Below are 18,342 nucleotides of genomic sequence, written 5' to 3' on the forward strand. Positions count from 1 at the left end.
GAACGGGATATAAATCCTATTATAACCAAAAGAAAATGGCCAAAATATATGTAAATGGGAAACTATAATGTTTTTGCTATTCGAGTACTTTATTTGGTGCTCCATTCTTATAGAAATTATGAATAAATTAATGAATATTCAAAGTGACTTAATTTCTACCCTCGTAGTTTCTTCCCCAAATCTGATATGCCACAGAGAGAGATTCGGTATCAACAGGACATTTTGCTCGACAGTAGATTAATAGAAATGGAATATCTGGCATATTACCCCTCTGGTATATTTAAAATCAAAAGTGCATAAGGAAAAACCACAAAATTAAGAAGATTTTTAAAATTTAGAACCAGATACGAAATAAGACATAATAATTAAAATATGCTGAGTAATGTTTTGGAAGGGTTTTTAAATCCACTAACATATTGTCGAGAGGTTAATGGTGTTCATTTCCAAAACCTAATAAAATAATTTCTTTGTGAATTCGAATTCCATTTTAAAAAAGGAATTTGGTATCGACGCCTACTTTTTAACCTACACTATATTTTCTTTTTTCTTTATTTATGTTCCATGTTTTAACACTTCACTGTATATTTAATTTTTTGTTTTGATTTCTTGCAAATTCGTAACATTGTAAACCTTCTTGACAACTAAATCAATCGAATGACAAAATACATTCTGATTATTTTTAATTTCTAAATATGCACAAATTTGCATTATTTTGTCACATAAATGAAATAGTTTAGTTAAAACCAAAAAAATTACTCAGATTTGTGATCTTTATACCGATTTTTAAAAGTTTTAACTGATAAATAAATGTTGATTGCATCGAAATGTTTGGGCAAAAACGAAACCACAATTGTTTTAATTTTCAGTTATTTCAAAATTACCCATAATATATGAATAATCAGTTTATAATTGGATTTGAGAAAATGTGACTCTGAATATTTTCTGCAGGCGTTATTTTTGTTTTAGTTAATCAAATTCGTCCAAATCAAATATTTAATAATATTATTCTGGAATTACGTTTTATCATTCTCTGTAACGTTTAAATGAATTGCTTCTATGGTCAATTACATTTTAAACTACTCTGGGGCTGGCAAGTGTCATTGGTAACATTGACACATTGACAAATTCGATTTATTCTTGAACACTCCATAAAATTGATTCAGAATTTGCTGCTGGTAATTTTCGAAAATCGATTTAAAAATGGGCAAGGCGCGTCCACCACATAATCCTGAACCACAACCGATGCCGCTGGTGAATACCTCGACCAACTTGCAAGAAGCTATGCCGCTTTGATAGGCTACAAGATCAAGCTGTAAATATCGCCTCGTTTTTGGGCATTTTAATTTTATTTTTTCTTTTTTTAATTCTGAATACTTCTATTTTGAGAAACACCGCTTTTGTTGTTGTCCTCATAGAATGGGTGAAATATATTTTCTAAACCGCCTGACGGCCGAACAGATTTTCGAAATAATTTTTGAAGATAATGATGAATAGGTACTAGTTTGGTGGGTCAGGGAATGCGCGAATTATAAATGTTTTTGAAACGTGCAGCTGACTTCCTCAGAGCTTCAGAGAGCGCTTAATTATGTTAATTTCATGGGTGCATGAAATTTCAATTAAGTAGTCGTTTCTACTTAATATTGCAGTGAAAAAACGTTTCGACACTGTTTCATACAATTTGCTAAGTAAATATTTGTTTAAGCCTAGTTGTCTAATTCGCCTTGGTAGTTTGATTATAGCCAATACATTATAAATAAATTATACTTTTGAATTATATACGGGTATTTTTTGGATTATCCAACTTCATATCTCAATCAGGCTTCTAGGTAGGAATTTTCATCGATTTTCAATGTCCGTTAGTTACAAATTCACTTTGTTCCATTTAATTATTTTCCTGGACAAAAATCGAAGGTGCCAGTTTATCAATCCTGAAAGGTTTTGGACTCGATCTTTGGAGATACTAGAGAAAGCATATTTACGATTAAGCTTTTGGCAATGTTTTCTTTTATTATTCTGATATATCCTTGAAAAAAATTCTATCGTTAATAATTCAATTTTGCCCAAAAATTGTCAATGGTAAATGAAACTAGTAATCGTTTTTATGGTGGCAACATCCGTTCCCTACTCTCACCCTGTACTCTGTGGGCATTAGTGACCGTACCTTTAATAAAGTTGATTCTAAGGTCCCCACAAGTTGCAGCCATTCTCTGGTTGTTATTGTTCCGTATTTGCCGTTAATCGGAATAATCCATAAAATTGATCCCAAATTTGCTGCCAGTACTTTTTGAAAACTGATACAAAATGACTATAGGACCAGGTATAGTTCAACCCACAACCAGCAATAACGATGAGTACCTCGAAATAATCCAAAGTATTTATAATGCATTGTTGCGTCTTAAGATCAGGTTGTAAGTGTTGCATATTTCCTCCGTTTTTATCAATATTAAATTTTTGAAATTATTTAGTTAATTGTGTATATTTTAATTTTAGAGATTCAAGACGACGCGTACTCCATCGTCGGGGTGGTAGAATAAATCGCCGTTGCGAGCGCAACCTTTACCAATTCTATTTTATGACATCCATGGATGAGGAAAAAGTTTTCGCACGTTTTTTTCGAGACATGTTTTGAACGAATCAGCCTAGTCCAAATCTTCCAGTTTCAGATAATTCTTAACTGCAATGGTCATCCTGTTCTATTAAATAGTTTTAAAGCACTGTGAGTAAAGTTAAATAATGTTATCCACTAATTTCATAAGTGGAAGCAATATTATATGCAATTACTTGAATCAATATAAAATCGGGAAGTTGTGTTTTTTTAGTCATTTAAATTTCCGTTGCTGAACATACTTAAAGTTAATACCCAATAAGTCAATTATTAAATTATCCATTATATAAGAAAAAAATATGCCTGATTCTCCTTTTGTGTATTGCAGAATTAGTTTGTATTTGGAATTGGAAAATTATAAATTGACTACTCAACATTTTACTAAATATTTCATTCAATGTGCTAAATAAAGATTTGTTTCAAATATAGTTGAGTTGTTTTATTAATCTGCTCGTATCATTGCCAATTGCAGTTGAGGTTAATCAAAAATTAAAAATGTAAAACAAAAGAACTAATAGTTTGAATCTTTAGTTTTAATAAAATGGAATGGTAACTTTTTATAACAAAATCGTGTGTTGTGAAACATCTCCATAATTTGCAAGGTTCATTATAGCTAAATACTCAGGTTTTTTTTTAACATAATTTTGGCAGATAAACAAACAAAACCCGCCTCGGGTTTTGACTCCGTCTTGCTGACGTTTCGCCAAACATGTAGCTGGCTTTCTCAGAGCTTCAGAGAGCACTTAGTTATGTTAATTTCATGGGTGCATGAAATTTTAATTACGTAGTGGTTTCTACTTAATACTGCAGTGAAAAAACGTTTCGGCACTGTTTCATACAATTTGCTAAGTAAATATTTGTTTCATTTGCCTGGGTAGTTTTATTACAACAAATTACATTATAACCAAATTAGATTTTTGTATTATATCCGGACATTTTTTGGGTAATCCAACATAAGATCTCAATGGTGCTGATTTAACGCCAAGTGGTTAGGTCACCAGTTACACATGCATTTTGTGTCGCGCATGGCGCTGTCGACTGTCGATTTGGATCAGCTGTTCGGGAAACCAAACGAGAAATATGCCTCGAACTGATTTTTTGAATCTTTAGTTTTTGATAATAAAGAATAGTCGTTTTTGATATCAACATTATTGTGAATTTACGAACACACGGATGTATTAAACTAAAATAACTTTATTAATAATGAATACATTGATTTTAAATTAACTCTCTCTCTCTCATGTTAGGTTGGTTACTCAGCATATTGTTTGCTAACATCACAGAATGATCGAAAGAATTACGATGAGGCGATAAAAACAGGAAGGAAGGAAGCTATAAAAAAGGAATTACACTCGCATAAAAAAATGCAAACCTGGACTGAAGTGCAATTACCAAAAGGTAAAACACCGATACAGATAAAATGGGTATTTCGAACAAAAGAAGATGGCATAAAATAAGCTAGAATATGGCAACAATAAGAATTTTATTCTCCATAGCATTACAGAAAGATTGGAAAATAAAACAGTTAGATATTCCTACAGCTTTCTTAATTGGAAAATTAGAAACTGAGGTTTATGTATATCCACCTGAAGGTCTTCAAACAAAATCAACAGTTTTAAGATTAAATCGAGCTTTATATGGTCTCAATGAGTCTCCAAAAGTTTGGAATGAAACTTTTAATAATTTTGCTGTTGAAAACAATTTTCAGAGATCAAGACATGATTGCTACTTGTACTGTGGTAAAAATAACTTTATTAATAATGAATACATTGATTTTAAATTAACACTCTCTCTCATGTTAGGTTGGGTTCTATTCAACAACGTTTCCTCTTCTCCTTTTTTAGTGCATAAATGACAATCACAACACTCCTCCTCGATTTGAAGTTTTACAAATGTGTTTGGATAAATGAAAATCGTGATTACAAGAATAAACATTTGCAGTGTTACACAATATTACACTCATCTCTAAGTTTTACAAATAAATCCTTGCTTAAAGGTTTTGTTAACATGTCTGCTAAATTTTCCTCAGTTGGTACATATTTAACAGATATTTTCTTGTGTAATAATAAATCTTTTAGATGATGATTCTTTATATCTATGGGTTTAGCCCTTTTTGAATTCTCATTACTTTTTGACATTAATATTGAACTTCTGTTATCACAAAAAAGCAGTGTGGGAATATTAAGCTTAAAATCATTTAACACCCCTTTAAGATTCATTAGGTCCTGAGCACAAGCAGACGCTGCAACATATTCCGCTTCGGCGGTAGAAAGAGCAACGCATCCCTGTTTCTTTGAAAACCAGCATCCAGGGTTGTTACCAAGTAAAATTAAGCAACCACTTACACTCTTCCGATCATGTTTATCTGATCTAATCTGAATCTGAAAAATCTTTTAATTTTACTCTGTCATTACTTGATTCATTTTTCACAAAAGTTAATTCTTTAAATTTAGTAGTATTTAAATAACGTAATATTCTTTTTCCTGCGTTCAAAGTATTATTTGTTGGCTTGTCCAGAAATCTACTTAAATATGAAACAGAAAATGTGTAGTTGTTGATAAGTACATCAGTCCTCCGATCAATTGCCTGTAAGGAACATTCACAATCTCACTATTTTCATTAAATTGAAATCCTTTTTCCATAGGTGTAGATTTTCTACTACATTCTTTCATGTTAAAATTTCCAATAGTTTTTCAATAAATTTTGTTTGCTTTATTTCTAGTTTACCTTGATCTTCCTTTCTGTTTATTTTCATCACTAAGAAATTCTTGACTTCTCCCATATCTTTTGCTTGAAAATGTTTCTTTAGTAAAAATACTGTTTCTTCAATGTTTTCATTCTGTCCCACTACTAACATGTCGTATACATATAATAATATCCAGTTATTTTTACCTTATAGTGATGAAATTTGTAGTAATTGTGTGGAAGGTAAAAGTACTAGAAAAACTTTCTATCAATGTACTAGAAAAACTACTCGGATTGGTCAACTTATTCATACAGATATTGCAGGGCCAGTGGCAACTCCATCTTTAGAAGGTCATAGGTACTTTCAGGTTTTACTTGATGACTATTCACATTTTTTGGTAGTCAAATTGTTAAAATCTAAAGATGAGGCTGCTCAAAACGTTATTGATTTTATTAAGCTAATAAAAACACAACAGGGTCAAAAAACACAAAAAATTAGATGTGACAATGGTGGTGAATTTTCTTCAAATTATTTCAAACAGTATTGCAAAAATAAAGGTATTGAGATTGAGTATACGCTGTCATATAGCCCGCAACAGAACGACAAGTCTGAGCGTATGAACTGAACTTTGTTAGATAAAGTAAGAACTAAATTTGCTGAAACAAATTTACTGAAAAAGTTACGGGGAGAGGCAATCTTATGTTCAGCATATGAGTTAAATCGGTCACCCACAAAAGCAAATGGTGGTGTACCTCCCTCTACAAGATGGTATCAAAATAACAATTTATCAAAAAAGTTTTCGGGAGTAAGGCACGGTCAGTTGTTTTACCAAAAGCAAATAAATTAGAGAAACGTGCAAAATTGTGTATCATGACTGGATATGGTTCAAATGGATACAGGCTTTGGGATTTTGAGAAGAATGAGATTATATATTCAAGAGACGTTACATTTGATGAAAATCAGACAAATTACAATCAGTTAATAGAAGAAGTCAAAGACAAAAAAATAAGAGATGAAGAAAATTACAATAAAGAGACAGAAAAAGACGAAAATAAAGTAGGTAGAATAGTTTAAATGTTAAAGACAGAAATGTAACAAAAACTGAGACATCAAGTCATGGAAGAAAGATAAACACACCAAAACATCTTAGTGAGTATGAAATTTACTCAGCATATTGTTTGCTAACATCACAGAATGATCGAAAGAATTACGATGAGGCGATAAAAACAGGAAGGAAGGAAGCTATAAAAAAGGAATTACACTCGCATAAAAAAATGCAAACCTGGACTGAAGTGCAATTACCAAAAGGTAAAACACCGATACAGATAAAATGGGTATTTCGAACAAAAGAAGATGGCATAAAATAAGCTAGAATATGGCAACAATAAGAATTTTATTCTCCATAGCATTACAGAAAGATTGGAAAATAAAACAGTTAGATATTCCTACAGCTTTCTTAATTGGAAAATTAGAAACTGAGGTTTATGTATATCCACCTGAAGGTCTTCAAACAAAATCAACAGTTTTAAGATTAAATCGAGCTTTATATGGTCTCAATGAGTCTCCAAAAGTTTGGAATGAAACTTTTAATAATTTTGCTGTTGAAAACAATTTTCAGAGATCAAGACATGATTGCTACTTGTACTGTGGTAAAAATAACTTTATTAATAATGAATACATTGATTTTAAATTAACACTCTCTCTCATGTTAGGTTAGGTTCTATTCAACAACGTTTCCTCTTCTCCTTTTTTAGTGCATAAATGACAAGTAATCACAACAAACATCGTGTGTTGTTCTTTAATATTTTAAAATTCTACTTTAGGATAAGCGTTTGCTTTAGTACGGGTAATTATAGCTAATTTTGGCGGATAAACAAACAAAAAAAAATCTGGATATATCCTGCGTCGGGTTTTGACTATGTGATGCTGCTGCGTATTTTAATTACGTAGTAGTTGCTACTTCATATTTTAAAATTCGAACAAATGTTATAGCCAGGGTTTCCCATGATTTGCTGAATAAATATTTGTTTAAGCGTAGTTGTTTAATTCGGCTTGGTAGTTTCATTATAACAAATTACATTATAAACAAATTAGATTTTTGTATTATATCCGGGCATTTTTTTATTATTTGAATATCTCCTTTCTTGTTGACGTCTCGCAAAACATACTGCTGACTTCCTCAGTTTCACACAACTCATCAATGATTTTCTAAAAAAATATTAAATTGCAGAAACATTGATCGATTTTTTATTTGTGCCAGTTGCAAATTCACCTTGAATTTAATTATTTTTCTCAACAAAAAAAACAAAGGTGTTAGTTCCTATATTTGAAAGTAGTACAGGAAAATTATGCGGAACGAAGGCGTTTACAACCAGTCAGATTAACCAGTTTTTAGCTAAACGTCATGTCGAATTTGGGAAGGTCTCTTAATTTCCAAATTTTTGTTTCTATTAATTACTAAGCTACGGCAACGCCACAAAGCTGGAATGATAAAATTCAAAACGAGAATTCAAAAATGCAAACAGCAATGTTGTCAGATTTCGAGATAATATTTATAATCCAGGTAATTTTCCATTGAGACCCTTTGAAATTCATTGCAGCAAACGTAAATAAGGCATTCCATTTAAAATAAAAAAAATATGATGTGGTAAATCTTTTTTTGAATATTGCTCCTACAAAAACTACCAGGTATTGAACTTTATCGTCCCAGATTTTGTATTTTGGAGATATTTAAGCGTTACGGTACTTTTTACTACTTGCTTTAAAATCGAGTTCTGGAAAATCAAAATGGAAAAATTCCAATTTTACGCAAAATTTCCAAAGTCAACTGAAACGAATGAAAATTTTTCTGGTAGCTACATGTGTTCCTAATTTTCACCTTGTTCTCTGTACCCATTAGTTCAAACAAGTTTCAACTTTTCTTCGGTCGTTATTAGCATTCTGTAGGGTTGTTATTTTTCCCTACTGGTCGATTGGAATAATCCATAAAATTAAACTTGCTGCCGGCGATTTTCGAAAATTAAGACAGAAATGAGCGGCGGGCTCCTTATTCCTCTACCCAAGATCTGGTCTAGAAATGACTATTCCGAACTAATCCGAAGGGTTTACAATGCCTCGGGGCGCCTTATAATCAGGATGTAAGTGACGGAACTATTCACCATTTTTCTCAATATTAAACTTTGGAAATTATTTTGATTTTAGGGATGAGAGACAACGTTTTCTTCTTCGTCATGGTATTAGAATAAATTTCCAGTTTGAGGAGGACCTTTACCAATTTTATTTTATAACATCCATGAATGAGGAAGGAGTATTCGAACAATTTGTTCAAGACATGTAAAATGTCGACTCCAAATTTTCCAACTTCAAATACTGTATTAAGCAAAATTGAATACAATTATTTGAATTAATATAAAATAGGGAAATTTATTTTTTTTTCTAAATCCTGTGCCCTTTAATATTTAAAGTTAATATTATATGGGTGAACTCAATAAGTCAATCAGATGTTGTATTATGAAATATTTCACTAAATGAGCTAAAAACTGATTTGCTTCAAACACAGGTTTTTTATAAATTTAAGCGTACATCAAAATTCATATTTTTTGAATTAAATTAAAGTAAATCTATTTGAGTTTAACTGATACATTTCACGCATAAAGTTACATCAAATACAATAGTTCGGTTTTCAAATCAAATACTGAGTAAGTAAGCACACATAAATATATTTAATACCTTTCCCCTCTGTATAAAAAGGTATATTACCCCAATAAATCTTTTGAGAACTCATTTACTAGACTGAATGTATTGGCAATTTGCCTTGGGATAAATTGTCAAACCTGCGAAATAAGTTTCCATGCGTTATCTTATCTTCCAAAAGCTAAATGATATATTTATAACAAAATGGTAACAGAAAGAAATAACGATTTCAAACAAAATTGCAAAATAAAACTACTGTCGTTATCGTCGTACATCAGTCTCAAGATATCGTTTGAAACGAATTAGCTTTGATGCGCACTATCTGTTCTACGAGCGTCGATGGTAATTAATTGAATATTAAATCAATTATCGCTGCAGAAATTCTTGGTATTTAAATTTATTTTTACCAAAGTCTTGTACCTTTTTTTTATATTTCGAACGTTAAATGCTATTTATCGGGAGCCGTAACATTACAGGACCGGGAGCATTTTATTTGGTGTTTTAATTACCGCCTTACCTTTACTGTAAAAATAAACTAAAACTGAGATCACTACAACACCAGATGTAACACAAAAGCTCAAAAGAATATCTCTCCAATAGAGCATTTCAAAAACTCTGGACGTGTATAGAGTCTGAAGTGCAAGTTTATTCTCTATATATGCAGACACCTGCGTTCAAATCACAAACGGTGGACACCTACGTCACGAATTCCTGCTACCAATCAGAAACAAATAACAATTTTCCGGGTTTATCGCGTTCTTCTTAACGATTCTCAATGGATTTATTCGCGTTAAATTCGGCTGCAATAACGCATATTCTAACTCTTATAAACGGTAATAAATGTGTTAAATAAGAAAACACAATCCAGATTTTCACGAGAACGTATTTTTTTACTCAATGACAGAAACTTCGACAACACCGTGTCTTTATCAACTAACCATTTAACGCTACCTGATGTTATACATAATAGCCCTACCCATCAACCCTTAATGTCAGTTACTGTTATTCCAGGTATTACGTTTAATAAAAGTGAATTATTGAAATCTACTTTATCATTAAGCAATACATTTGAATTTTATATATGTAACAATAAAAAATCATGTATGGAACTTAAATATTTGTTTTAACAACAGAAAATATATGAAAAGTTACGAGGTAGGTAATAGGCTAGTAAGGAATAGGCAGAAAAACTTTTACCAATTGTTGGTTTTGAAAATATAACAAAAATTACTAGGAGCGTGGAAGCAAAAGTATCTATTAGAGTGAGAAAACACAATAATATTCAACTTGAGCGTAATATTAAAAAAATTAAAGATTCTCAGGTTTTCACAATTGACAATTTCCTATACAAACTTTGTATTTGTCGATTTGGAAAATAAAGACTGTTAGTATTATTATTATTATTACTATTATTATTATTATTAATATTATTATCTCTGTTAATCTTCATAGCTTCTAAGAAGAACATTCAACATTATCCTCAAAATGCGTTTTATTAGAACATGGTGTTGAAACTGCTATCATAGAGTAAATAAACATATTTTGTGAACAACTCTGTGTTCTTTTTTAACGTGTTAAATGTATTTTCATCAAGTAAAATCCAACTTCAACCGTTTTCAATTTCATTTCTATCTAACAGCAATGTTTACCCTTAAAATAAATTAAAGAAAAAGAACTATCTGATATCTTTGCAACATTCATCTTTTGCATCTTGATATCGTTTTTAATTTAATTTTTAATTAATTGAATAATAACACGTAATTAAATAAATTTTGGGAAAACATATTTTTTCATGCAATTGGTAGGTACCCTAAATTTTTGAATGACTAGTAATAAGGCTCGAATAATAAAACAATTAAATAGGTAATTAGTAATTTATTTCTCGAAATTTTCTTACTCTTTCTTTCTCTTTTATTTATTGTCAAATTTTAACTTCATCTTGTTCTATTAAATTGAAGGTGTATAAATCATAAGTGAATAAAACAAGTGAGCTAATTGTAATATAAAAACAAATTTTAAAGAAAATTTAAAAAATGACTATCAAAAGAAATACTATTTGGAAATACGACTTGTCCAGATTTAATTTTTTTCTTTCCACCTTTTGTTTTACATTTATCATTCTGCAATGGTTTTGAAAATGTTACGGGCTACGTTGTCCATATTATGTCGCCGACACGGGGAACCACAAAGCACGATGTGAATCCTAATAAATTTCACTTCTCTTCTCGCAGCATTTTTCTATTGATAATTAGACGCTGTGGCTTCCAATATTTATGTTTTGTTCGTATAAACGCAAAGCAAAAGGGACGTAATTGGTATAAAAAAAATTGTGGTTAAATGAAATTATTTGAGTTCACTAATCGTCAGCTAGTCTCGTTATATAGTCTCGTTTAGGGTACCAACTACTTGAAATTAATTTTTGCTATCTATCTTAAGAGCCATTAAGGGCGAAGAAAAATCACGTCAAGACTTATGTCAAATGTTAATAAAAATTCTCAATTTCATCTATAAGCGATTTTTTTACAGCTTTCTGAGATCTTGTTCTTCTATTACTCTACTTTCTATTTCCTTCCGAATTTATGTTATGCATTCCTCTGGAGATGTTCCCCTTTCTTTGAACTAAGAAAACGTAACAGAAGAAGTCTGGAAGCGACAGAGATGGATTTTCTTAGAAGTGGAGTATCACTGATGCAAAAAATAACAAACAAGGAAATAGCCAAAAAGATTTTAAATAGCCAATCGCCATAGAAAAGAAACTTTCATAATGTATGTAAAATGCCGCAGTTGTAATATGTGTAAAAATATTACATACTGGAGTTCTCTAGTTCTCGGTCCGTTCTAAACCAAGTATGGTGAAGTCATTCATTTCAAATCCAAGTTTAGATTATATCACATTTATTTGCGTAATAACTATATATTCTAATAGGGGATAATTTGTTATAATAATGTTTACTACATTTGTTTTAAACATAAATATAGGGTGTGAAAAAAGTTATGACATTCTCGTAGTAGCAGCATTTGTCTGAAATTGAGAATTGAAAACTCGATTTCTATTTTAAATACATTTTAGAATTTTCGATAAATATGTTTTTTTAAACTTTAAAGTTTTGTTCGGTCGAAAGGACAAATTGTTAAATAAGCAAAAAATAATTAAATCTAATATAGTGTTTGGATTCTTATGATTTTTTTTATTTTTTGAACCACAATTATGCAGAGACTACGATGCTGTGTTTCCAACGTAAGAGAAAAAAAACATTTTTCGTTAAATTTTGAAATATAAAAATTGGAGCGTTAAATTTTCCAATTATATAAATTTGTTAAACAGCGAGTCGTATACTCAGACTACTGAATAAATAAATTGAAGGCATTTTACACTAAAGTGAAATTCTTAAATCAAAACCGCACAGTGCTGATTGACAAAAAATATATAGACTGAATCAATTCGATTCTTGAGTAGTTTAAGTCTGTGCACTTCCTAAAAACTTTAAAAATAAAGCGTTGCACAGTTTCTCTCTTTTTGTAGAATGTGTTCAGATCGCGTTTGACTGGACTGTCTGTATCCCACCCAAATTAGTTTGTATAAAATAGAGAATTTGTCAATTTGCTACCAGTACCTCAATAGATTTAGCGAGCTTTAGATTTAGGATACTGTGTTTCTTTGGTAGGTGCATCATCAGTGCTATTATACAAGTGTTTGTGCGTTAAAAATGGTGGTTATTTAAGGATTTTTATCGTTTCAGCTAGTAAAGATGATATTAATCTTGTTACTGGTTGTAACATCTACACGTAAGTTCATAACATTTTTATTAGAATTTTCGAAGTATCGAGATGTTTTCATGATACGCCCGGCGCCATTTTAGCCATGAAAATCTCCAAGAATATTTTGAATTATAAACAAATCGCCGAAAAATACAAATTAATTCGTAGCCCAATTTCTAGTGGTACCGTCCTCCTATACGCAAGAATACGATGACTTAAGCGTTTTGACCAACTTTGACATCGAATATTCGTCTGATTCTCATTCGGGCAACGGAGGTAATGGGGGCGGAAGCGGTAATGGCGGCGGCGGACAATCTGGTTCAGCAGGAGGCGGCAATAAAAAGCAAGGTCTCAGTGTTGGAAGCAGTTTGAGGAGTATAGCAGAAGGATCATCCAATACCGCAAATGATGCCGTCAACAATCAGGATGCTGCCGGTTATCAGGCGGCTTATGTTGCAAAAAATACCTTGGCCCAATCTGCAGCAGGAGTAAGCAATTTTTACAGTTTTGTTTTGCAAAATTGGCAATACCTGTGGTTGGTTTTGATTTCCACTTATCTGTTGCAAAAACATAATTTTTCTTTTTTTTTCAATTCTCTCCTTCCAACCCCCATCGAAGCCCTTAAGGTCCTTACTTTTAGGTGGGCACTTATACAAAGCCCTATTATCGTCTATTCTCTCGTTTTTTGGCAAAAGCAGAAAGGACCTTGATATTCGTATCACCCAACAGCACTGAAAAACCCATTTGAGTAAGATCACGACAAGTGGACCCCCCATTTACCAATCGATCATAAAAAATTAATCTATTTTTTATAAGTACTTATGACGGAAAATTTCACTGCTCGTCATTAGTTTCAACAGACTGAATTTATTTATGACAGCGCACCGGGCGCTGAGCGCTGTGGAAGCGCCGCGCTGCCGAGCGTCTCGAACTGCATTGAAGGCTTTATCAGTGATAATTTAAAATAATAATACAAAATATTATTATAAAAGAAATTTTATTATATTTATGTTATTTTATTATAATAATTATTAAAAAAAAATCTATTTTTTTTAACAATATTAACAATCATAACATACTGAATAGAACAAACAAGCTTAAATAATTAAACTGTAAATTTGTCGTCAGTTTTTTTTTAATTTTTTGTTTGAATAAATACTTTTTCATCCTCTGAAACGAGCCTGCATTCTAGTGAAAAATTTTCCAATGGTTTGTAATAATGAAATTGGCGAGTATTCTTTATTGTAGTTAAGCGTTCGAATCGTGGTTGGTATTTTTTTTTAAAGAACTTTGGGCCTACTGAAAAAGAAAAGTGGGGTTGTTATGTGGTTATTGTTATCACGTTGGAGACTAGCACGATAAGCTTGTCTTTTTACACTCCCTGCTAAGCCATCACACGCTCCTTTGCCATGAGATGTAGCGAAAAAATCCAATTAGCATCAACACGAAAATCATTTTTATGATTAACTAAATTGGCAAAATTATATTTAAATAATAATTAAAATAAATTTTATAATCGCATAATTTCATAATTCGCTCGGCCCATTTTAAATCACAGAAAATATTATTATTACAATTAAAAATTATAATACTAAAATATTAACTAAAAAAAACACAACTCAACAACACTACAGCTTTTATTTTTAATAATTATTTCATGCATTTTCATGACTTTTAAAATGATTTTGTTATTTACTAGAATACGCGAAGAACAAATGAAAATCGTAACAGAGACGTTTTTGTTTTGTTAACTAAAGATGGAGTGTTGACTAGTAAATTTAAAAATAATAATTTGCTAAATTACCTAGAAAAAATAAATATAGAGCATAACAGTTTTAAAAATTTAAAGTTGATTATTTTTTTCTAAATTTACGCTGCTTGCTAAAAATAATAAAAAAAATTTGATAGTATTCTTTATAACATTATTAAAAAAAATAAAACTTAATTAATAATAATTTTAATAAAATAACATAAATAATAATAAAATTTGTTTTATAATAATATTTAAACTTAAATGGATAAAGCATGTGACCGATAAAGAAAACATAATTTTTTTTACCAAGAAATCAGTTAAATTTTCATTTGTTAACTTAAAAGTTAGTTAATAGAAAATAAATAAATAATTTTAAGTAGTTAATATATTCTGACCATGGATGCTGAAAATGTCATAAATTTATCTCTTACGGTTGATTTTTAATCCATTTTTTAATTAAAAGCGCTTAAAATTTTCATTATACAAAAAAATGTTGTTAAAATCAAAATTTAAAAAATTCGGGTGGGGGATCAATTTTTCATCATAAATACTTATAAAAAATATATATAGATTAAATTTTTATGATCAAGTGGTAAATGGGGGATCCACTTGACGTGATCTTACTCATTTTGAATGAGATCCGCCTCAATGTGCGTACTAAATTTCTGAAGACTTTAAATTATGTTTTAGGAAAAACTAATAGCTGGTCTGTTATATGTTGTAACATTTAACACGGCCTGAAATTAGTACTAACAAGAACATAAGATTGCTTTAAAAAATGAAATTTATATAAAATAGAAGAAATTTTTAATTAGTCCAGAATTTATGATGATAGAGGAGTCGTTTTTAGGCGCTAGTAGATGATGTCCATGCGATTAAGAAGTTGTCCCTATTGAAATAACAGTATAACATCCACAATCCTAATTTTAGTCATTAAATCGCTAAAAGAGACTTCTGTATTTAAGTTTCTTTTAAATGTAAAACCTTTTTATTGAAGAAAAAAATCCATTTTTTCTTAATACAGAAAAATTCTTTGCCAAGAAATTTTCATGTTGAAACTACAAAACAAAGATAAGACAAAGTAGAATATTTTAATGCAAAAAATCCAATGCATATGCGGTTTAAATTTGCTCCATTTCAAAACCGACCTTTTCCAGTTCCAGTTTTGAACATTTCAACGTTAAAATTTACATCAACATATAAGCCAGCAAAAAGATTCTATAATTTTAAAGAAATCACGAATAAACATCGGAAGTATTTAAATAATCAATTTCTTACTATTATAGACCATTTAGTTATCGTGTAACATTTATGCAATCTATTTTTTCAAAGAAAAAAACTGGGAGCAGCCACCGTTTCAATTTGTCTATTTCTCTTTTTCGGCGCAATCCGCTCTCTTAATAAGCGTAAAATCTATTTTATCAATACATTTCGCAAGATCATCTGAGGAACGTGAAGTAACGAATGTGACAGTAACAATTTCGTTAGCTCCAGGACTAGAAATTTTTTTCTTAGACCTTTCTCTTGATACACATATTAGTTACGTTGCAATTTTGGAAATAAATAGCATTTAGTGTTAAACCTCGTAAATATCGCAAAATGCTGTCTCATTCTTGCGCGCTTATTATTTATTTGTTCGCTAAATTAAACCGCATGTTTTCCGATTGAAGATATATTTTTAAGGAATAAACAGCACAACCTCTTATATAATTATTATGATCTTATGGTTAAACCATAAATTCTATACTTTAGTTTTTTAGTTTAGTTAGAAGTCCTATAATTTAACGAATGTGAGTTCTATAAACTGATCTAGCAGCAGAATCTCCCATTAAGGGTTTATTTTTAATAGGCCTCAGCTACCGCCCAAGCTGCATTAGCAGGGAAACAAATTATCCTTCAAGGGCTCGAACAGCAGTTTCGAGACGCTCAACAAGGGCTCATGGGTGAACAACAGCAGCTCATGCAGGCTCAACGTGCCGCAGACTCTACCAACCGCGCCGCTCAAGAAGCTAGAGCTCACGTCAATGTACTCCAACAAACATTAAACGCAGCTCAAGCTGCAGCCGACCATGTGACTCAGGCCGCTTCCGAAGCTGCTGGAGAATTGGCTGCCCAACAAGCTATGGTGGGTTCAGCGCTACAGCGATTAGACCAAATAGGTCAGCAGTTGAAGAGTGTTAGAATCGACTTCGAAGCCACTAGAACGGCTGCTCAGAAGGCTCAAGCCGCTGCTCAAGTGGCAGCAGCGAACGCGGCCGCAGCTGCAGCTAAGGCCGCGGCAGGATTGGCCAAAGCCGCTCAGCTACCTCCCCCACCACCTCCACCACAGCAGCCCAAAGGTAATGGCGGTGGTAATGGAGGAAATGGTGGAGGGAAGGGTAACGGTGGGGGTGGATCTGCTGGTGGTGCTGGCGGTGGAAAATCCGGCGGAGGAGGTAAAGGAAAACATTCTGCTCAGCACGTTGAGCGTGATTTTTATAACCGCTTCAATTACGAACGATAACAAGCGTCTGTAGGGTTAAATTTATTGTTTTTATACGTTTTGTTTAAATAAACTCAATAAAAATTAACAAGTATTTTGATGTGAACTCTGGGACAATTTGTTTTTCTATAACAAAGCTGAACGAACCTCAAACTTAGCTTCGCTAGAAACCCTTTAACAATGTTATTAACAAATTAAAAAAAAGTTAACAACTGACGCTATTTTTGCTAAGTAAAAAGCGCAAAAATCTGACGCAAATTTTAATTGCAGGTCATCACAAAGAATCGTCTCAACCGTTAAAAATTTATTTACTTTAAATATTTGCTCCACTCATATAATTTGTAAGGAACTCACACGTATCATTATTATCATTAAAATTATTTAAATTTGTTATCAAAAACCGCACTAATTGGGGAAACGAGCAGTTCTTGGGAACTTGACTTTTGGATTTTCGTTATTTTTTTATGACAGAAGCAGTAGGATTTTAAAAACCAAGCTAGAAATCCAACGGTCGAATGTTCTTAGTAGATTCACTAACAACTTAACAAAACTAAAAGCACTGTAACTTCGAAATTACCGTCCTAGGATAATTGTAGTTTATATCCTCTAGGATGGCTACTGCGCATACCTTGGCTGGTGCAAATATTTAACTTCTTCAGGCCATCATAACTGAATATAGGCAAAAAAATGACAATTTTGCTCGGCTAACAAGACTGATTCAGAAATTAGCCAATAGAACTAAAATTTAAACGCTTGGTGGCTCTACTGGCACCCCTGTGGGCGGAAGAAGAGGTTTTTTGGATGTCGAGGATGTAAAACTCTTCACGTTTTTTTTTAATTTGTTGTAAATAAATTGTTATGTATGTCGAATTTCATTTACGTTCCTTTACCAGCTGTGACATAATACAAACGAAAGCGATTAAATAAAAAATCGTACATAAATAATCGATTATTTCAATTATTTCCCGTAACGAACCAAATTCCGTAACCATAACGCAAGTTACCACAGCCATTTAGTTAAAGAAGTCTTCAAGCTAATAATTTTTTATTTTGATCGTGCGGTCTCTTTTACCAAACTATTTGGTATAGTTTCTTTTAACACGTGATTTCGTCGACAAGACGGATCGATAAAGAGAAATCATACTTTCTTTATAAAAGAAATGTAAAAAATGTGTTAATCAGTTATATAACTTATCGTTGCGGTTTTCAAAATTTTGTTTCATTATTATTTAAAGGTGCAAATAATAAATTGCACCATCAAATAAAAAAGGACAATCAAAAGATGTGACGACTCGTACATTTATTATTAGCAGAACCCTACGAAAGTTACACGACTCAGTGTTTTTTCTAAACATGTTCTGTTA

At 31.5% G+C, this 18,342-nt stretch overlaps 1 protein-coding gene across 1 annotated transcript; it reads left to right on the forward strand.

The window, feature by feature from the left end:
* Positions 1 to 12,729: 12,729 nt before the first annotated feature.
* LOC132695771 (glycine, alanine and asparagine-rich protein-like) lies at positions 12,730 to 16,813 on the forward strand (the record flags this gene model as incomplete). Its single annotated transcript, XM_060660227.1, has 3 exons — positions 12,730 to 12,770; positions 12,924 to 13,231; positions 16,346 to 16,813. Coding segments are annotated over exons 1-3 (813 nt in total), but the record flags the coding sequence as incomplete, so codon positions are not given.
* Positions 16,814 to 18,342: the final 1,529 nt, after the last annotated feature.

The sequence above is a fragment of the Cylas formicarius genome, unplaced genomic scaffold, assembly GCF_029955315.1.
Source record: "Cylas formicarius isolate icCylForm1 unplaced genomic scaffold, icCylForm1.1 PGA_scaffold_12__32_contigs__length_19106922, whole genome shotgun sequence".
In the NCBI taxonomy this organism is placed as follows: Eukaryota; Metazoa; Arthropoda; class Insecta; order Coleoptera; family Brentidae; genus Cylas; species Cylas formicarius.